Source organism: Pagrus pagrus, assembly GCF_965226575.1.
Source record: "Pagrus pagrus genome assembly, chromosome: 22".
In the NCBI taxonomy this organism is placed as follows: Eukaryota; Metazoa; Chordata; class Actinopteri; order Spariformes; family Sparidae; genus Pagrus; species Pagrus pagrus.
In genome coordinates, this window is record NC_140204.1 from 12,921,117 (window position 1) to 12,943,172 (window position 22,056).

General features: G+C 43.9%; 1 protein-coding gene across 5 annotated transcripts in view; it reads left to right on the forward strand.

The window, feature by feature from the left end:
* Positions 1 to 16,208, forward strand: part of ppargc1a (peroxisome proliferator-activated receptor gamma, coactivator 1 alpha) — a 257,285-nt gene extending 241,077 nt beyond the window's left edge. For all 5 annotated transcript variants that reach the window (XM_084345075.1, XM_084345077.1, XM_084345078.1 and 2 more), the window contains 6 exons: positions 3,233 to 4,463; positions 6,651 to 6,743; positions 7,724 to 7,844; positions 9,702 to 9,823; positions 10,120 to 10,271; positions 13,267 to 16,208. In XM_084345075.1, the coding sequence (XP_084201201.1) occupies positions 3,233 to 4,463; positions 6,651 to 6,743; positions 7,724 to 7,844; positions 9,702 to 9,823; positions 10,120 to 10,271; positions 13,267 to 13,370 (1,823 nt within the window). In that variant the 3' untranslated portion in view covers positions 13,371 to 16,208. The remainder of the gene's footprint in view (positions 1 to 3,232; positions 4,464 to 6,650; positions 6,744 to 7,723; positions 7,845 to 9,701; positions 9,824 to 10,119; positions 10,272 to 13,266) is intronic.
* The last annotated feature ends 5,848 nt before the right edge of the window (positions 16,209 to 22,056 follow it).

Sequence of the window (22,056 nt, forward strand, 5' to 3'; positions counted from 1 at the left end):
AAACTACATAGTGCCCCTTTGAGGCTTGCATGCAAAGGCCCATGTGAAGGCCTTTTCACCATCATTATTGACATCATCCTTTTGTGTTATTGAGTCACAATTAACTACATCAGATGAAAGCTATAGACAAAAGGTAATGAGAAGATGAGAAGACAAAAATGAAGAGAATGTCAGTGAAAGCTGCAATATTATACTGTCTTTCTCTTTCTTCCTCTATGCAAATGGTGTCAGTAATTACCCCCTTCTGCCCGAGATTAATCATTTAAGGTCAATAAAAACAAAATGGCTGCCCTTTAGCCTCTCACAATGTAGTCTCGCCCCTTCAGGTATTCATTTACCAGCCAGGGAAATGGTCTTCATGCATGCCTTCTACTTTGCTCTCATGGGGGATGGAAATTTGTGGCACACGAGATCGCAAGAGGTCTCCCTCTGTCCTTCTGACCTTGGTCGAAGTGCTGTTTAACCCTTTTGTGTAGATAAGCTCTCAGGGTCAAAGGGGGTGCCTGTTGAGACCTAAAGAAGGGGAAGAGCAGGCTGCTTAAGCTCTGGGGCAATCGAGCACAGTTAATATTTCTTCCTGTTTTACTGCGCGAGTCTATTGACCCGTGGCCAAATCTCGGCGTCCGTTCTGTTCCACCGCATTCATTTTGCAAGCGCGGTCAAATAAAGCCCTTCACCTGACTTCACCGCAAATTTAGGATTGAATATTAGCAGGGAAGTCATTAGTCCACGTTACTGAGCCCCTTTCCTGCTTTGGGGATTAGCTTTTGAGTCTTGTGCTGCATGAGACAGATGGATATAGATCCCAGTAAGTTGAGGTGAAAGCTTTTAGGTCTGGCGTTACATGTCCTCAGCAGATTTAGAGTTACATTCAACTACAGTAGAGATTATCACTGCGCAACTGATGAACCAGATGAAAGTTAGCCAGGTGGGCGGTTTCACCTGGCATCGTAAAGGCATGTCAGTAACTCACTGATAGAACTTTCCATGAATCGCTCCCCGCAACATATTATTTTATGCCTTCATGATGAGTTGTAGTAATAGTGGTTACTTGCCAAATCAGTTAATATACACCTGTATATCTTGCACTGAGCCAAATTTAGTTTAAAGGTGCTCTGTGTAGTTTTGGGGAAAACATTTTAATCAGAAGATTAAGATCTTCACTGACTTCTTTTTCTTCTTCTTCTTTATTTTTACCTAATTAATATTATAAATATTTACATTCTGAGTTTGAATTTCTTCTCCCAACCTACACAGTGCCCTTTAATGCTAAATAAAAGTAACTTCTGTGGCCGTTGGCTGCATGTTTTCAGGTAACAGTCAAAGCTACAATCGGCAGCGAGCCCCCCTGGGATCTGATTGTTCTGGCCTAATCTCTGCCAAGCTAATAGATTTACCCTGTGCTGCCGTGTTGTCTTTAATTACTGTATCTCATGACACTGGGGTGGTCTGTGTGTTGCTATTTGCATGGCTTACTGCCGGATCAACTCTTTAAGCACGGAGTTGTTATTCGCTCTGAGGTGTCTGAAAAAAAAGATTATAAAACCCTCCGCTTTCTTTCCGTCTTGCTCACTTGCTCCATCGTTTTCTCTCCGGTGGCCACATGATTGGTGTTTGTGTCTGCGGATCATCCATCACCAGCGAGTTTGACTGAGAGGCACATATTTATCTAATTCTGATTTATTTCACCCCCATCGCTAATGGCTCCTAGTTTATGACCCCACGCGCACATTGTTTTGGACAGATGGCGTTTCATTGGTGAAACAGAAGTTCCTCAGGCTTTGTGTAGCAGCCCTTCTCCCCCTCTCCGTTCTCCTTCTCATAGCTCATTTCATTGCCGTAATGCATATATGTGTTTATGTCTGTACTGCATCACTATCAGAACTGAGAGACGGAAGAGCGGAGGCTTGAAGTCCTACTTCCAGACACATCCAGATAATAAGTAGGATGATAAGATGGATCAGGCATTCCAAACACAGCAAGTGGTTTCATAAACTTGCATATTTATGTATCAGACTCCCACACTCCCTTTGCCAAGCTGTCTTCCCTGTGCACACTCTAACACTGATACTAATAGGTGTCATTTGGTGCAATTCGCCAGCAAGGGAAGAATGATGTGCATTATAAGAAAAGCAAAGAAGAGGGGAGAGCGTAGGTGTTTCAAAGTGCCTGAGTTTGACTCCAGTGAGAGACTGTTAGTGACAAGTGTGTATGCCTGTGTGTGTGTGTGTGTGTGTGTGTGTGTGTGTGTGTGGGCACATTTGTTCTGCGCGAGACAGAAACAGGATAGGATGTGGAGAGACGGAAAGGGAGAAATAGAGATTGATCCAGGGAAGATGGCAGACAGGAAGAGGGAGAAAAAAAGGGGGGAGAATGCAAGAGTAAAGGAAAGGAGGAAGGCGAGAATGAGAGTAATGGCGGCGGCTGTTTGTGTGAGTGCATTAACAATGCTATAAAGTGGGCTCATCTCAGGACTTCCCATATAACTGCCATCTGTCTGGTTGTAAATCTGTAGGAGGCGGGGGAGAGGATGGGGTTAGGGTGGGGATGGTAGTGGGGGGTGGGCATAAGCAATAGGGACATGCCATCTGAGAAGAATGACAAGCCATTCGCCAGTACTTCCTGTGCTTCATGATATGGCAGACATCTCGCCCTGGCAACATTAAGAGCAGCAACATGTCCTCCTGCAGAAAAAGGAAGATGGTGGTGGATAATCTTGCAACATGTGCGCCATCATGTCGGTGATTTTTCTCTCAGACGGATAAAAAAAAAGGTCTTGGTTTTATTCAGATGAATTGGCCGCTGTCCAGTGCAGACATTTACGTGAGGCGGGCAGAGATATGATACATGTACTTTAATTTTTTTCGTCGGATGCATTACGTTTGTCCTCTACAGGGTTTTGTGTTGTGTTTTTTTTTTCATGAAAAGGGATCTTTCCAAGGTCAGAGAGGAAGGGGGTGGCAAGTCATCCGTATTACAGCACCACCATATTAAGTTACACCAAGCATTACATTAATCTGTCAAGATTGCAATAAAATAGAGATCAGGATTAGGCCAAGTGAAAGTGAATATTTTAATCAGGCATGTATCTGTGTCCACTGTCCATAAACCGACCCGGGGGTTTATAGATGACTGAGGGGAGGAGGGAGAGGGGGATATTTGGGGAGGTTTGCATTATGATTCCATTTCAATTTTATCACCCCCACCAACCTCTTCCTTCTCCCCTCTGCAGGTCTGACACCACCTACCACGCCCCCACACAAAGCCAGTCAAGAGAATCCTTTCAAAGCATCGCTCAAAACCAAGTTGTCTTCATGTTCCTCCTCAGCCTTGGCATGCAAAAGAGCCAGGCTGAGCGAGTTGGGCCCCGGCGCTCTGGCCCCGGCCTCAGGTGCCTCAGGCGGGGGCCCCACAAGGAAGGGTCCCGAACAGACTGAGCTTTATGCCCAGCTGAGCAAAGCGTCCACCGCCCTCCCTTACTCCGTCACCCAACACACAGTGGGGGGTGGCCTTGAGGAGCATCGCGGCACTGGGAACAATAAGCGGGCGGCGTCCCGTGGCTACAGTGACCATGACTATTGCCAGGCATCAGCTAGCACTAAGAAGGATGGCGGCACAGCCACTGTTACCATGACTACAGCAGCGATGAAGGCTACCTCAGGTGCCACTGCTGCTTCCGTGCCTACTGCAGGCAAAGTGGAGGACAGGCATGTCGAATGTAAGGACTCAGCCATGCCACTGTCCTCTTCATCACCTTCATCTACTTGTTCTCCATTATCAGCTTCATCTGGTCCTTTGGCTAAGCAGCAGCATTTCGCCTCTGTGGTTGGAAAAGCAGCCTGGGTCCAGGAGTTGGGAAAGCAGACCCTTACTCAAACCACCCAGAACCCATTACAAGAGGCCACTACTGACGGGGACCAACATCACCTTTCTGCCACCAGCCGAAAGCTCCTCTGTGACAAGGAGATCAGAGCAGAACTCAATAAGCACTTTGGTCACCCCTTACACGCCCTTTACAGCCAGGGTGGCCAGGAGAGAGAACCAGTCAGCAAGGTGAACAAGGCTGCAGCCCCTCAGTCCCTTGTGGAGGGGGACGGCTACTACTCCCAGAGGCTGCCTGGCTCCAGCTACCTGCACCCAGGCTTCCTGCCCTTCCACGAAGAGCTCGAGCTGGGCGAGGGCCGTGAGAGTCGCTTCCTCTACCCATGGGAGGGCACCCCCCTGGACCTACTTTTTGACTGCCCCCCCTGCTCTCCCTCCTGTTCCCCACCATCCAGCTGCTCCCCTTCGCGAGGCTCCGTCTCCCCACCGTCCTCCCTCCTCCTTTCGCCCAGTAGGCCTTTCTGCTGGACCAGCAGCGGCTCCCGCTCCCGTTCCCGTTCCCACTCTGGCTCCCGCAGCTCCTCCTCGCACTACCGGAGGCGCTCCCTCTCCAGCTCACCTGACAGACGCCCCTCCTCCTGGTAAGTCATCTCTCTCTCTCCCACACACACACACACACACCGCCTGTTTTGGCTTACCCTTGGTTGCTCCCCACCCATACAGTTTAAACAGAGCTTGGACCCGGCAGGGGGTCTAGATTAGGTGTGTAAAACAGGCCGATCAGTCGTCAGACCCTGGTGTCAGACAGGATAGACCCTGGAGACTCTTAGCATGGGTTCTTGACCTCCTGCTAGTCTTAGCCTTGCCTGGACTAAATGCAGGACAGATTTGGCGAGTCTCGCACAAATAGATTTAACAGGTAAAAGAGAGGTGAAATGGATTCTAGTAGGGCTGTGCTATAGACTATAGACTGAGACGATATAGCAGCTTACATTTTAGACATCGTTGTGTCATGATATTTTAAAAGTGTTGTCTTCTCTTGGTTTAAAGGCTGCATTACAGTAAAGTGATGTTATTTTCTGAACTTACCAGACTGTTCTACTTGTTCTAATACTTAGTTATTATATCCGTATTACTGATGATAATTTATCAAAAATCTCAGTGTTAATATTAAGTGAAAGTACCAATAGTCATCCCTGATATTTGATTCTGCGGCCCAGTCCTTGCATTTAAGAGATTTCAAATTATAAACATATATATAATGTCGCAATAAAGCCAGTTATGGAAAAAAAAAATATTGTAGTTTGTATTATGACCTCATTAATATTGTAAATATTAAAATTCTGAGTTCAAAGCTACACAGTGTCCCTTTTAAAGCCCCATCACCCAGCCCAAGAATCTAACCAAATTGTCTGCAGTTGTTTTACTAACTAAACTCTGCCTGTCAGAACAGGTGGCCCCTTAGTTCCTATGAACTGACAAGGGGAAAAAAGGGACTGGTTCAATGGTGTGATCTCCCTAAAACAACACACAATGAACAAAAAAAAGAAGAACCCAGGACAGGAAACACGCCAGAGGCACTGGACTTTTGAACAGTATGAGTTTTAATCTCTAGGCAGGGAGTTTTATTTGAGTGTCTTCCTCACACTCGCCCCCCTTCCTCAGTCGCTCCCTCACACGCTCCTGTTTTTTGTTTGATGCCGGGGCTATTGTTTTAAGCGGCAGCTGTTGTTTTTACTGAGTGGCAAACCCTCCTCTTTTACATCCCCAGAGATGAAAGCCAAATCCAGGCTGTGGGAATGTAGTCTCAAAAAGCTGTCTCAAAAGAGACGCGTATCATCATAGCTCTGTGTGAGAACTACATTTCCCATGTTTCCCTTTGATCAGAGCCGAGGGGTTTTCTGTTGGCTTTTTTCTTTTTTTTTTGGTAGAAGAACAGATCCAAAGAGTAGATACTGAGGAGGATGTGAGGAAATTCAGTTTGTCAGTAGTAGTTCATTGAGTGGCTGGGACTCCACTGCAGTGACTCAGTTTGTTTGCCTGATTACTTAAAGGTCAGTTTACTCCACGGAGCCAATAGAATCACTTTATTCTGTTCGGGCCCTTGTTCTTCACTCTCCACCAACTTGCTCGCAAATTATACAGTAATAGTCTCAAGGCATTCGATCAGAATCTGACACTGACAAGCTTTCTGAAAGCAGCAGGACAAGAAGCTTGTTATATTTTCATGCAAGAAAAGATAAATAGCAGCAAAAAAACCCTCAAAATCCCTCCTCTCTGTTTCAAGTTTCACAGAGTGTGATCCTCGATGCTTCTAAACTGGCATTCCTTTGCTTCTCTGAGCTTCCCAAACTTCTCTCCCTCCATAATTCAAGCCTTCCTTCTTCAGCAACACTTCAATAATTAAGCATCAGAAGCTTACAGTGTGCGGAGGTACAAGCTCCACAGTCAGGCCACCGGGGCATACAGTATCGACCATTTCCCTCATACAACATAGATAGCAGGTGCATGTATATGCTGGCTCAGGTGTGCACGTAAAACTTCTGTCGAGAATTACGAACACTTTCTGCGGTCAGGGGTTAGAGTAGGACAAGGCTGAGGGACTTCTTTTTTATCTGGAATTAACCCAGTTTCTAACATTTAAATGGGCCTCGTGAATATCAAAGACGTTCATTTGGTTCCCGAGAACAAATTAACCAAAGCGTCACAAGTTTTGAGAAGACAACAGTAACTTGCAAGAGTTTCTTTTTAAAGTGTCGGATGAACCCCATTCTTAGGTGTTGCTAAAAATATTTTCATATTTTAACATTTCCTGTTTTTCCCCACAGGTCCCGTCACAACACAGACTCAAGCACTTTTCGTTCCAGGACTCACAAGAGCCCCCACCCTCAGTCTCGATCTCCTCTCAGCCGCAGGCCAAGGTGATTTTTTTTAAATGAATTATTTAACCTGCAATTTTGTATGTCATTAACCTTTGTTTAGTCGCATGCGTCAGGTTGGGACACGTGTTTATTCTTAGCAACCGCCTGGGAGAATTCAAAAGGCCTTTAAACGTTACGCAAGGAAGGGTGGCTGAAATGAAAAATAGTGCAACTTTTTCTGTCAACTTTCCTGTCACCACAAAGTTTGATCTCTCTGTGATTCCCTTTTCGCATCAAGATCGAAGCTTCTCCACGGTCCACATGGGGACCCCGTGACAAACATTCAGGGCAAATATGTTTAATTGATCATGTTTTATTGGACTAGTGACAAAAGAATCCCAAATCATGCTGATGCACACTCATACTTCACTCATGATTTGACGCTCCCAGCTGTATAATGACACTTTTTCAACTTGGTGCCTCTGTAGTTTTCCATAAGCCACTGCAGAGGGGACCGTTTCATATGCAGAGAAGTACTGACACAGTGCAGAAAGAGAGAGAGAGGGGGGGAGGGAGGGAGGGAGACTGACACCATCTCAGCGCTCCGAGCTGATTTGGCACCCACGGGCCTAATGACACCAGACAAGCCCGAGAGTCGCTCATCAGTCGAAAACTTAACGGACACGTCTTACGCCAGTCTGGGGTGGGGGAGAAAGTTGCACTTTTCCTTCTTGATGAAGCCCTAACTAAGCAGAAAGTAATGACATGTGAAGTTGTGCTGACAGTTGCAGCTGCCTGGCTCCCCAACCGCGCCGCTCGCCGGCACTCCCGCGGGTCCATCCTGCGGGCTCCGTAATCATAGCGACGGCGAAGAGACGTCTTATTAACATGTCTATTTCCTTTCCTTTGCAACCATCAGTGGTGAGAAAACAGTAGTCCTTGGTGACGACTGGGAATTGTTCTTCACGGGCGCCAACAGAAAGGGTGAATTTAAAGGACGAGCCCGGACACTGATGTCGTACGTATCCTTTCCTCCACAGGTATGACAGCTACGAGGAGTACCAGCACGAGAGGCTGAAGAGGGAGGAGTACCGCCGGGACTACGAGAAGCGGGAGTTTGAAAGGGCCGAGCAGAGAGAGAGGCAAAAGCAAAAAGCAATAGTGAGTCAACTGACACAAATGCCATCTAATTTCCTCTTCTTCTTTCAATGCTTGACTTTGCTCCTGCTGACGCTGATAAGAGAACATATGCAATCACTGCTGTGGCACATGTACAAATCCTGCAAACATGCAGAAACCTCCCACAGACACACACACATTACCGAGGATGAGACAGCCTACAGCCTAGTGTGCCATGTGCCACAGTGTCTCCCCACTGAAAGAATACATACAAAGTGAGTTCCTGAATGATTCAGGCGACAGGCCCTTCCTCTTTATCTCCGGGTTGTGTATTTTTAACGTCTCTGTCGTCTGGAAACACTGTCGCCTCTTATTAATCACACCACGGGGGTAAAATGCAAAAATAGTGGAAAACAGCAACTAGGAGAGCAAGATGGCGGAAAGGGCAAAAAAGGAAACGGCCACTGATTCTCTTGAGCTCTTTTCCTTTTTCTGCATCTGTTTCAAAATTCCGCCTGATGCAGTGAATATCACATTTCTGCCATATCTCCTCTCTCCATGTCTCAGTGTGAAATTACTCAGGTTTCCAGCGGGGTAACGCTACTACCACCCGTTGATAAAGCGCACATTAAGTGATGCAGGAATGCAAACCTGGCTTGGCATGCATACATTTTCAGAGATGGAGAGACAAACAATTACAAGCAGTGCAGCTCGAGCTGTCAAACAAGGTTTGGGAGGCCAGGGACGTGAGAGCGTCTCCTTCTGTCTGTGTGTCTGTCTCTCACTCTCTGTTTTTGCCTCATTCTCTCACTCACACTCACACACACCCACACACAGGCAGCCCTCCGGGTGCCATCAAGAAAAGGCCGCCTATTTATCAGTTGTCAGCAACTAAAGCCCTAATTCAGCAAATACTTTTTTTGTCTCTGACAGTATGTGAGCATTAAAGAGAGTGGAAAAAGCATAAAAACAGTCATCTGTAGTTAATTTGTAATTTTTTTTTGACTACTTTATATAAGTCTAACGGGGCAAAGGTAAACTTTGAGTTTAGTGCCCGGCCACTGATTTACATACATGTCCCCATACCCTCCAGACGGCACTCAACATTTGAACAGGCCTCAGTGGGCTTGGCCCAGTAATGGCAAGTAAATGAATGAATAAATAAATAATACAAGTGATACTCTGTAGCCCCAGGCTTGTGCTGTATTATATGATTAGCAGATGCAATTAAATTACTCAAAAGCTGTAATTGCAGCCTGGTGCAGTATGTTCCTAAATTATTCCACTATGACCCCCGCGTCCTCTGAGGTTCAAGGAAATCCATGTTTTTTTGCCCTGTGGCTCACCTCTTAATGCTCCCTCTCTCTTGGCAATGAATACACTTACAATATTAACAGACCTCTCATTTAGCAGCCATGCCTAGTTTGCTGTGTACTGTGAATTTGACTCCCATGTTGAGAGAAAGAAACAGGCGTGTTTTTTTTTTTGTTTTTTTTTCTGATCCATGGCTGAGTCACCCTCGCAGCTTTATTTTTAGAAAAGAAGAAGCAGCCCCAAACTTAAGACATGGCATCATTTGATAAAAATCACTCTGCCTCTGGTTGATGAGTTGCAGAGAGAAAAAGGAATTGTAGTGCCAAGGAAGACTGAGGGCGCTCTATCTGCAACTCTATCAGATAACGGGGAAGCAAGCCGAACCAATCACAGAGGAACACAACAGGCAGACAGAGGAGGGGGACAAAAAGAAACGGGGGCTTAAAGTCAGCTGCAGTATCCACAGGAGTGATCAAGACCAATTCATTAGGGCTCGGTGAAGAGAGAGGGAGGGAGGGGAAAAGGAAAAACAGACCCCCCCTTTTAATCTCCTTCCTTCGCTCTGTCTTTCCTCTTAACGAGCAGGAGGAGAGACGGGTGGTGTACGTGGGGCGACTGAGGTCCGACTGCACCCGGACAGAGTTGAAGCGCCGCTTTGAAGTCTTTGGCGAAATTGAAGAATGTGCAGTGAACTTGAGGGACGATGGGTAAGGCCTAAGGACTTTCTGTGCATGTGTCTAATATTAGTGTAGCAGCACTGCTGTAACTGTTGATCTTAAAGCAAAGGCAAGTCTTGAAGGTCTTAGACAAAGACAGAGCTTTTGCAGTCTCAGAGTGTCTCCCAATCCATCTAATTCTGGGCCTACAGAGCCCCAAAGATACACTTTTATTGATTCTCTTTTGCATATAAATAGCGTGATCGTCATCTAAGACAAGGCCCCATGTTCAGTTATTATTGCCCCCACAGCTCCACTCTGACGTATCATTTTCTATTCTTGACCAGGGACAATTTTGGCTTCATCACATACCGCTACACTTGCGACGCCTTCGCCGCCCTTGAGAACGGACACACCTTACGCAGGTCAAACGAGCCTCAGTTCGAGCTGTGCTTTGGCGGGCAAAAGCAGTTCTGCAAATCACATTACACAGACTTGGGTAAGTGCAGCTTTGTTCTCTCCATCAGCCCCCTGCAGTCATGCAGTATATTTGTGTAGCTGCGAGGACTGTCAGTGAAAGGAGAAAAACATGGGGGGGGGGGAATCGGACAGAAAAAAAAGGGATGTTTTCAGATCAAAAGAGAGCCATCTCTGTGCTCGTAGGCATTAATGTCCACCAGGCATTCGTGGCTCAATAGGGCAAAGAGAGTTCAGAGGTCAGCCTGTGAGCATACATCAACAATAGAGCTCCATTTCCTTCCTGCTAGTAGCTGTAGCATCTCAAGGAAAACGAGGCGGACTCACTCATTACTCACGTGGATGCTTGTTTCTACTTTGTCGAAAATGAAACGCAAGACAAGGTAGCACTTAAAAGCGGCTGTGCAGCTGTTGTGTACGAGATGAGTTTTCATCCGCCGTTGGATATGTGTACGCGTGGGTGTGGGAATCACTTTTAAGAGCGTGGAGACGAGGAGAGATGAAATTACGAGGGAGAGGAAAGACAACAAAAAAAAACATAAGCAAGAAGAGGTGAGGAAGAGGAAGGTGGGAGCAAGGTGAAGTCCCAGCAACCCCTCCTCCCTCTAGAGCCAGGATCCATCTGTTGCCAGCTGTTGTTGGCGCTGAAAGGAGGTAGAGTTTTGATGTGGCACGTAGGGGCCGGTCATTTACATAAGAGGGAGGGGCCACTGTGGGAGCGTACCTACTTATGCCTACTTATTCATACTCAGTGCCGTCGTTGGGAGTCAGGGGGTTGTTGCTATAGCAGAATTCATCTAACGTAAGTGATTCCTTAGAGCAAACATGCATGTGTGAAGCTGATGTAAGTACATGGCCTCTACATTGATCAGATGCATAAATCTCAGACAGAAATGTGTACTCACATGGATGCAGCTGAGGGTTGAATGACGCACGTGATAAATAATGCAAGATATGAATGAAATCGAGGCTTTTTCCTCTGGCATGATGCCCCACTTCATGACGTGAGGGGAAGAAGACTTTCTTCTCTTCCGCTAGTTGCATTTGTTTAGATAAATCGAGCAGCCATGTTGAAACTTACAGGACCAATGTGTGGCGATGACATGCGTGGTTGCAAATTCCCTCACCCCTTCCCTCTGTACACATAAAAGGCTGGTTCAAAGGTAACAGAAAATACAATGATTCTTAGTTTCAGGTGATCATACACCAATGAAAACATAGTTATGAATATTTTATCCCATATTTGCCAATAGTTCTTCCTAAGTCCTACACACTGGAGCTTTAAGCGAACGATACCCCATTATATTAAGTGCTGCACATCAACAAAAGCTAATCTCCCCCATTCTATGATGACATATAAGATGGTTATTGACTCTTGCATCTGCAGCCAGTTTTTATTTACCAGCAGAATGTGAGGTCAAGAATGTATAATGCGCCGCTACAGGAGGGTCAACAGGTCACCGGAGAGAAAAGGAGCACTTTCCTCAATAAATGAAGCAGTTACTATACATTTTCAAAGCACATGCTTGAAGCCATCAGCTTTTAAAGAGAGGACATGATGAGAAATTGACACACAGAGAAACAGTTGCTAATCCCGAAGCCTTGAGGATAGACATTATGCCGAGATTGACTAATCAGTCTACTGAAATGGAAAGGCCTTCATTCGACCGCCTCTTTGTCAGGAACAGGCTATTTTGGTCTGATAGCACAGGGTTAAGAGATTGAGAGGACGGGAGAATCTTATAATAGTGTGGTATCCAAACCTCTTCCCCGTCTTCTCAATCTTGCGGGCGCTTGCTTCTTTTTTCTTTCTTTTTTTTTTTGTTTTTTCGGAGACACTGTCCATTAGTTTTAAGTAGAGCACCGGGGTATTTTTCATCCCTCAAGGTGCGCAGTGTGACACAATCCAGCCCTTGGCCATTGCATTAGATCACGACTGGCGTCTTCCAGCTGCCATGGTCATACCCATTTCTCAAAGCTCTCCGAGTGTGCTGCTGGGCCCTTTGGGGGCCCCATTTGTGAAGCTGTCTGTTGGCAGAGATAAGATACTCTTTATGTATTATCAGGCTGATCAGGAAAAATAGGACATATGAGAGATGGACAGACAGAAGGATTTGCTTTCAAGCGTATTGCCTCCATGTGAAAAAAGGCACTTTTTTATGGACTCACTATTTGAATTATCAGGTAGTAGGTTGTTGTGTAAAAATCTAGTTATTGATGAAACATTTTCAACTTTTTATTTTGGCCAGCCAAGAAATTGCAAAGTCTGGACTGTGCAATATTGTGTTTTTAGGAAAGTTTTTCATGTTACTCGTGATTTTGCAGAAGAACTACACTAAATAATAATGATCACCAAAGACATAACTACAGATGGGTGACAATTTAAAGGGGCACTATGTAGTTTGGAGAAAACATTCAAACTCAGAATTTTTATTTTTACAATATTAATGAGGTAATAATACAAAACTATTTTTTTCATAACTGAATAAACAAGCTGTTCTCAGAAGACGATACGGTCCCCAGAACACTGTTTGAAGCTAGAAAGGTGGCAGGGTCCGCCACATATAAACAAAGAAACTCAGTATGAAATTGTATTTTCACAAAGAGTTTGTTTATATAGTTTGTTATGGCACAACAGGAATTGAAGATCTTTCTCTTATAACTAAAATCTATTCCCCAAAACTACATAGTGCACCTTTAAAGGAAAAACCAACACAAACCTCCTCCTCCATGGAGCCTTAGCCATTATCCCATAGGTGTTCACTTGATTCACATCATTTTCATTCTCATCAAACTTTTCACTGATCCCACATGTCCTTCTAAAAGCATCTGCCCTTTTCTTTCTTTCCTCTTTAATTTGTCACCCAGCTATCAAACTAACACCGAGCTATACATGACCAAGCAAGAGTGGCTGAAGGCAGAATTTTCTGTGAAGTGATCCTCTTGTTTTATGTGGGATTTCAAAGAAATCCTGCTCAGCTCATCACTGACCACAATCCTTTTATTGCCGCTTCCAGACTCCCATTCGGATGACTTTGATCCAGCCTCCACAAAAAGCAAGTATGACTCCATGGATTTTGACAGCTTGCTGAGGGAGGCCCAGCGCAGCCTGAGAAGGTAACCAGTTCAGTGGCACCTGCTGTCTGTCACAAAGAGGGACTCCTGATACCTCACTGTTGTTTCTCGCTCCTTTGACGACGAGACTACCAGAAGTTTTACACTCTATGTCATAGAGTATATAAAAATAAGTCTATAGACCTATATCAATATAAATGAATATATCAAAAATAAAGTTTACATGAACATAGCTGCTGAAGAGCTGGGAAGAGACAATGCATTCTGGGAAAGCCAGTGAACCCTCAGTACCTGGTGCACAGGTTTGGTGCACTCTACTGCTGTACAACCATCGATGAAAGAAGAAAAGAACAAACTTTCATGATTTTTTTTTTTTCTCCAAGCACTACAAGGCCCACAATTCTTTGGGAGTGAAAACATGCAGCTTGTTCAGCCAGATTTGTTTTCTTTTGCTGTTGATTTTCTTTCTTTTTTCCCTCAAATCTGGTGTTTGGATCTAGTGTTACATTACAAACCAGAGTATAGGGAATTGTATCTTGGAGGTAAAAATTCTCAAGGTAACATTGTTGTCTACATTTTAAGAAGAAATGTAGCCGTGTATTTACAAATACTATAAAAAGGAATATTTTTATTTTATGTACATATCGGATAAAGTTCTTTATTTGTTACAGCTATGCACTGTAAAATGCAGCCTTTTTTAAAAATGAGGAGAAAATTTCTTAATTCAGAATGTCGATCTGTAGTAATTACAATACTGTAAAACATATTGTACACCTACATGATGTTTAGAAGACATGATATGATTGTAAAAAAAAAAAAGAAAAAAGATGTGTCCGACTGCTCATTTTGAGGGAGCATGTGAACAAACGTCCTTTTTTAAGTTATTTTGTCGGGGAAAAAAACAGTCACCCATGTATAGTTTTATCTGTTTATAAAGTTTCTCAATCAGTGTTTTTGCTTATACAACCAGTGTAAAATGCATTTTTAACGTGTTTTTCATGATTGTAAAAAAAGGTACCCCATTTTTTATTAATTATTTCTGAAGCAATCAGTATATATATACAGCATATATATATATATGTATATGTATATATATAAAACTCAGTTTGATTTCATTGCTTTGTATGGTTCTGGTTTTGATTACCTTCAGTGAAAGAGAATACAGCATTCAAATCTTTTCAATCAGTCCAAATACATATTTATCTATTTATTTTAATATTTGAATCAAGAATATTTATGGGCTCCATTTCACGTGGCGTACCTCATGAGATTTATTTACTGTTTATGTTGTCCTTCGATTTGTGTTATTTAACTTGCAATCACTAGACAGGGTGTACAATAAATGCTTTGGTGGGGATAATATATTACCTTCTATGCCTTTCCAAAACAATCAAAACATTCAGCTAATCACTCCAGCAGTCAGCCCTCCTTCATCATTTTAGTGATTTCTGTCTCCACCATCAGTCACATCTGCAGCACGTCGCTGTCTTTTTTCTTTCCACACAGAAGCAGAACATGAAGCAATAAAATGATTTAGCAGGAATTTTGTTGTACCACTGTAAACACTTGTTATCATCGCTCCACTCACGCTTGATTATGTGAATGCCAAACGAAAGTTTACAATTTTCCTTTTCCTGAATTTTTTAAAGATCTTGTATTTGATGTACTATATATATATATATATATAAAATGATGATACTACTAATATTATTCACAATAATTACAAGATGATTAATAATAATAACAATGATAATAATATAAATGAAAGAAAAAACTATATAAAAAGCAATAAATTATTTTTCAGAGTTGTATTTTAGCTCCTATTGTTGTGTGATTTTTGGACTTGACCCATTACCCAGTCGCTGGTAGCTAGGATGACCCCATTCCAGTATCTCGGCATTTCATCACCGTGACATCACCCTGTGCGGTAAACACATGATTGTCACCTGCTCTCACGTGCTGCTCTTCCCTTTAAGATGTAATTGAGTCTATGTGATTGTAATGCACGCATTACTTTGTGACATCTGTGCAAACGTGACTCTTAACTCCGCCCTGTGTGTAAAAAAAAAAATGTGTCGAGTTGAAACTGTTTGTTGTGTAGTGCATGGCTATTCCAGGATGACAGTCGGTACTGCGCATACCACTTTGGATATCTGCCTCTCAGCTGTCTTAACTGGCAGATTTTAAATGACATTCTATAAGCCTAGAGAAAAACTACTCAACAATGTATCGCATGCCGCACCACTTTCCATCACCACCCCTCCCCCCCCCGCTCACAGTCCAGATATCACAGCGCCGTCGACATGACATAAAAGGTAACCTTGCGGTTTCTGGTTCAATTAATATCCCGTTTCGAGCGCCAGCCAAGTAATGAGAGAACCGGCTTCCATCACAGGAAGGAAAAAATCTTTTGTATGAAAGCTTTGCTGATCACAGGCTCCCTTTCATGGAGTTTGACTGTGGAGACAAGAAGCAGCTAATTTTCATGATGCAAAGAGGCTAAAATTGGTTGAAAAGAAGGAATAAAAAAAAACCCTTTACCTGTGTTTTAACATTGTTTTACTTTTTTGCTGTCTGTATAGCGTTTGGGTAATGGTGTCGTGTCCCATTTGATAGATGTGGCTTTAATCATTGTAATAAAAAAATGCTTTGTAAATTGCCTAGAGTAGCAATATATTATAACACCTTATGGTTCAAATTTCAACTGTGGCGGACTTTTTAATAATGTGACCTACTGAGGACTTGCCACTGCTTAAACGTTTGTTGGGTAATCATGTTTCTTTTGGAAGGACAATATGTGTATGAGCAAATGTATGTATGTATGCGTGATTTTAGGCAGGCGTGTGTTTGTTTCCGGAGGTTTGTGCGTGTGTGTGCGACTGAGGGGGAGGGAGGGAGGGAGGGAGGGTTTCGCTGTGGGTTGTTACCTGTTTGTGTCCTATCCACGTTGCCTTCTGCCAAGTCCTTACCAATGCCTTTGTGGTTCTACCTATTGTACGACTTTCTTGTGAATTTCATTTTTTATGTGCAATTCTCATCAGCCTCACCATGCCAATAAAGGGAAATGTGTTTGAAAAAAAAAAAAAGAAAAAAAAAAAAGAGAAAACCTTTCTTTCTTTTAGTGGCTCCCCTATTATCTCCCTTTCCCTGTGATGAATGTCCCTTCATCAAGCGCTGTTGTACCACTTTCAGTCAGCGCCGCGGAATGATTATGATTTGTGCTCTCTCTGATTACTATCAAGGAGACATCCTTGAAGTTTTTAAGAAGGGAGATTTAAAAGTTATGAAAACAATGCTCGCTGTAAATGTGGCTTCCAAATAAATTCATCATCCCTCCCTCCTGCGCTTATATATCAAAGTGTTGAATGAAAGCTGACTGACGCGGGGGGAATGACACAAGCCCGTCCTCAGCACATCTGTCTCCCTCTGAAGTTTCTCCCCTAATAAAGAAACTCGGCTTAATTCAGAGCAACTTCCCTCTTTGATATTCATATCACCTGGGAGAGAACACTGTAGTCTTTGTCTGTGTCCACAACTTGACTCCACACCATGAGTCTGCAAGTTAATTAAAAAGTTGGGGCGAACAATTTCATTAGCACGATGGAGAGCTATAGTGAGTTGATGGTGTGCTTGATATTCAATGGGGCCTCATTATGATTAAAACAACCCCCTCCCCCTTTTTTCTTCAACACACATCTTAGCCTGGGAGCTGGGATCACACCGGGAGCTTCCACCGTGTCCTTTTTTTTTACCCGCGCAAAGAGAAATATGGGAAGAATGTGCATTAAACTTTTAGGTTGGGGGTCTGATTGTGTTTTTTATTAAGGCGGCTGTTTAGCCCCAGAGAAGAGAGCGGCTGGCTTTCATTTCGGCTTGGCCGCCGCATTACAGCGGGAGGTCTCCTTCTGCTTGCCCTTTCCACAGAATGAAACTGTCCCTGGAAATCTCTCTGCTCCCTGTCGGCTTTTTTCTCTCCCAACTCTCTCTTTCCATCACGATAGGATGGCTTTTCTTTTTTTTTTTTTTATCTGTTATGTGTCTTTTTTATTATTAACCAGTAGATAAGCAGCTATCTCTACTCCAGTTGGAAGTAAGTGGTAGCCTTGGAGATAATGGGGTTTGATGGGGCTGGGCTCTCTGTGGGACAAACACTGAGATGTTTGCCGCTGAGTTGTGTAGCTCTGTATTTTATTTGGCATCTAGCTGCGGCCGCCGTGTCGGATGCTGTTGAAAATCCTGAAAATGGCACTCACTATTCAGCCTTTGTTTCCAGCTATGTGACAAGAATGCGTAAAGGGTTCGCATTTTGTGGCCGAAGCGGTAGAGAGCGGCTTAAAAATGAAAACCCAGCACAATTTGGCAGCTCTTTTATGAGGATCCCTTCGACTGCCTGTCTGAGTATCATGTAAGCAGGTTAGGGTGTGGAAATAGGAGTCTTCGATAATAAGATTAGACTACCTGAGACTAGTTAATTAAAGCCTGTGGGGTGGAACATGAGCAATCCTACTGGCAATTTACCATCAAGAAACTCTCTTTTTTAATTGTCAGCCGAGCACGAGATACATGAAGAGGACAAATTTCCCTTCTGTATCAATAGAGAACAACTGACATTGAAGCAACAACATTTATCTTGATTCTACCACAATAATTAAAGTTAGGTGACACTGATTATCTCTGACTACAAGGCTGGCAGGGAGAATAAAAGCAAGATTATAGTGTGCCCTAAACGCAGGATTACGGAGCTGTTGGCGATGACAAAATAATATCAAAGAAGAGGGAGGCCATGATGTCGCCGAGTCCTCGCCTCCAGTGTCCCTTCAAGGTTTCTCTTCACTGCCCTCCTTCTCTCTGTCCCTCTTGCAACCTCTTATTATCGTTAGAGAATTTCATATAAGATGAGTGTGTAATACTAATCTGTTGCCAGGCAGAGTTCCTGGAGTGCTCGAGTGAAGCAAAACCGACGAGACTTTGCCAGAACTGGAGGAAGAAGCGAAATCTTGAAACGTCATGATATCATGACTGCCATAGCTGCAAGCAGGGGGATGTTATTCCAATCAGATTACATGTTCAAACCGTGGATGATTAGCTTAGTCACATGGGCGGTGGAGTTCTCATGCAGTGGTCACGTGACTCGCTGGCTCTCATTTGATTGTAAGGGAAATAAACATTTCCTGCAGGGTTTTTTTGGACCCATCGTCTTGGATGAAGCTGCGCATTTGGTCGCAATCATCTCTGAGAGTCCTCTTTTGATGGATCAGAACAGAATGAACCACTAGTTGTTGCCTGGCGTCCATTTATCTAAACGCGTCTTTGTTAGCGCCATTTTATTCCCGACAAGCCTTCCGTCGCATGCCACCTTATGGGAGAAGATAATGACCGTGCTATTAAAATCGCAATCTCCCTATTCGGCATTCTAGTTTCAGCAGTTTCTGCTGTTAAAGAGTAATGAGGAACAGAAGGACAGTATTCTTCTTCCCCCCAAACTATCAACTTTGGGGACTGAATGTATTCTTCGCTAGATAATTAATGGCTACAGACAAATGGTGGTTGATTGAGCGACTCATCCCTCTATTTTCAATCACCATCTGCTGTGTGTTGCTGGCAAAAAACAATGTTAATTACCTCAAGTGTGCCCAAGACGTGGGGTATTAATTAGAACAACGAAAAAGGGAAACCTAAAAGATTCCAGTGTTTTAGTATCTGTAATGTTGTGTGTGTGTGTTCATTTAGGTTTTGTTGATGGATTAGCATATTAATCAGATCCAGAAGGCAATCATTTGGTAATTTAGCCTTTTGATCACTTCCTAACACATCCATGTTGCCTCGACGCACCTACCTTTACCTGCCTCCTGTGCCTCGAGGCCACGGCAGGCCTTTAAGAATGCTGGGGCTGGCAACTCTCTGCCACACAGAAGGGACGTCAGCAGAAAGACGAATCTCCACTGTGACCGCAGGGACAGCCAGCTGACAGAGAGCGTTAGGGCTCCGGATTCAGATGGCCGGGCTTTTTCTGTGCGAGCATCACCTGACCGAAAAAGGAAGACGGTGAGAGGGAAGAGACGAAGCGGGACTGACTCGACGTGACAAGGCTGCGACGGCGCTCTTTGGCCGAAGCTGTGATGGCACCCTGCAGACACTCCACCCCCTCGCTCCTACACTCCAAGTGTGCAGGTGGTGAGAGAGGATGCCGATAGGCCCGGCGGCGACGCTAACGAGCCGACGTGGAGAGCAACATGTAAATGTGACGATGTGAGCAGCATATCATCGGTTATTATTTGGCAATCATGGGGTAGCATCAATAACAATTAGCATAATTTCCATGACTTCAGTACTTAACGACTTCATTCAAAAAACTGACAAATCAAATCTGCTTATTTCCTTCATACAAATGGGTCATTTACAGTCTGTTAGAGGCTGGATTAAGAACATCAAGCACTGCAAATACAAAGCAGCATAAGACCTGAATTACAAAATGACTTCTCTCTCTTAAACTCTTCACCCATACCATCATTCTTAAGATCAGTGCTTTCTCTTTAAGTGAAGCAATGTCTGAGTTGTGAGTAGTTTAATCGAAGACTTATTTCCTCTTTTTGTCACAGTTCAAAAAAGAACCCAAATGCAGACACACAGAGGCAGACAGGCTGAAAACAAAAAGTGAGCTTTATTGAGCCGATGTCCGATGACGGATCCAAAATCCCATGTCCAACAAATATATTCCTAAAAGCAACTAACAAAAGAAAGGAGAACAACAGAAAGAATTAAAGAGAAATACAAAAATGAGGACAAACCAGAAAAACATGAGGAACACATGAGGAACACAGGGAACACTAAAGGACCGGGGAACAGGCACAGGAGACAAGACGGAAACGGAGTGAGGGAATAGCTCAGACGTAGATACACGGAGTGATAACTAATGACAGGTGACACAGGTGTACACAGAGAAGGGTCGGGAAAACAGACAAAGACAGGAAGTGAAAACCAAAAACCCAAACCATGACATTTTTAAGACATTTTTTATTTAATTGTAATATTTTTGAGAGGCCTGAGGAGGTCACACAACACAGTATTTTACAGGGGAAAAAAAAAAGATGATTAAAAATTCCAGAAAGAAACAATTTTCTTATTTCCCACTCGAGAAAGACCAGCTTGAGAGTTCAGCTCGCGAGTCTTCTTGGCAGTCCCAACCCCCAGTTTGGAAACCACTTCTTCAGAGAGTATAATGCTAGCTGTCTAGTTTTTATTCTTGTTATTTAAACTGTCCCATACTAGTTGGATCTAGGCTTCATAATGGCTCCATTCAAGCGTTCTTGACAAGATGGCTCGGAGAGAAAGAAAAGCTGAGTGCTCTCTCCCGCGCTGCGTATTCTCTCTCGCTGTCCCTCTCCCTCTCTCTATCTGCTCCATGTATTTTTTTTGCAGAGTGGTCCTGGCGGATCGCGGAGTTGTGTCTAAATCCAGTTCCCAGCTACTTAGCCCCCACCCAACCCACTCACTCCGCCACAAGGGCCGACACGAGCGTCTCTCCCTCTCCCTCTCCCTCTCCCTCAGACCCCGGCTTGAACCCATGTATCACACAGCGAGCCATCACAATACAGTAGAATGGGCACATGGACAGTTATTGTTTGTTTGCACTATTTATGTCAATGTACAGTCTGCGGCAAATGGCTCCGTAATGCAATCATTCATTCTTGCCATCCTGCGCTCCCGTCCATTAGGCTAATGATATTCTGTAACCGTCCTGGGCTCCCTTGCTGTTGAAATCACAAATGTGAGAAGTACAAGAAAGTAGGGAGACCACTGCTTAATTGGAGGGCCATGATCAAATTCCAGTGTCTGGACACATCTGGCCTGTAGTGCCCTCGTACAACAGACGGACTCGCTGAGGCTGGTGTAAAGCTGTTCTTCTGATCGAACCAACATACCGAGTGTAGAAAGTGGATAGCAACAGAAGATCAATAAAGTATCAAAAGAAGAGGTTTGATGCTGTCCGTGCTCCTCATCGTTCCAGAGCGCAGACACAGCTTCAGTGGCATTAACTCTTCATTTAAAGGCCTCCTCAGCTTCTCTGAGAAACAGTCCATCGGAAAAATAATGACCACCCTCACCAGTCACAACAGCAGCAGAACAAGGTTCATTTGTTCAGCAATAGAAAGCGGGAAGAGAGGTGTTTCTGTCAGTGAAGATTAAAAGTCTATATCCATGCTGGCAGCTCTGTGATGCTGCACACACAGCACACAGCTACCATTAACATGCTAACATGCTCACAATGACAACACTAGCATGCTGATGTTTATAGAAAGCAGTCCGAAACCTTCACACTATCATAAACGACAAAGAAAAACAGCAACTCCTTACATTTTGCTTGAAAAATTAAGCAAACTACTTATCGCCCCCCTTGGTGCCCCCATGTTCAAAAAAACGCCATGAAAGCTCCCTCTCGATGCCCCTATGGTAGATTAAATGTGATAAAGTGCCCTCCAGGGATCAGTTCCGGTCAAATAGTCAATAATTCTCTGTTTCACTAAAATGTATCCTGACTTTCCGCGCGCTGTTGCCCCACCCCGTACAGCTGGTGCCCCTTTTATCTTCTTCAATCCTGCCCCTCAAACATCCAGAGTCCGCCACTGCTAACAAGGCTAATCTTGTAACCTATATTTGGCCACTTAGGACTGAAAGATTTTTTTTTTAAATACATTTGGAATTGGTGTTAAAGGAGAACAAGAGTAGCAGAG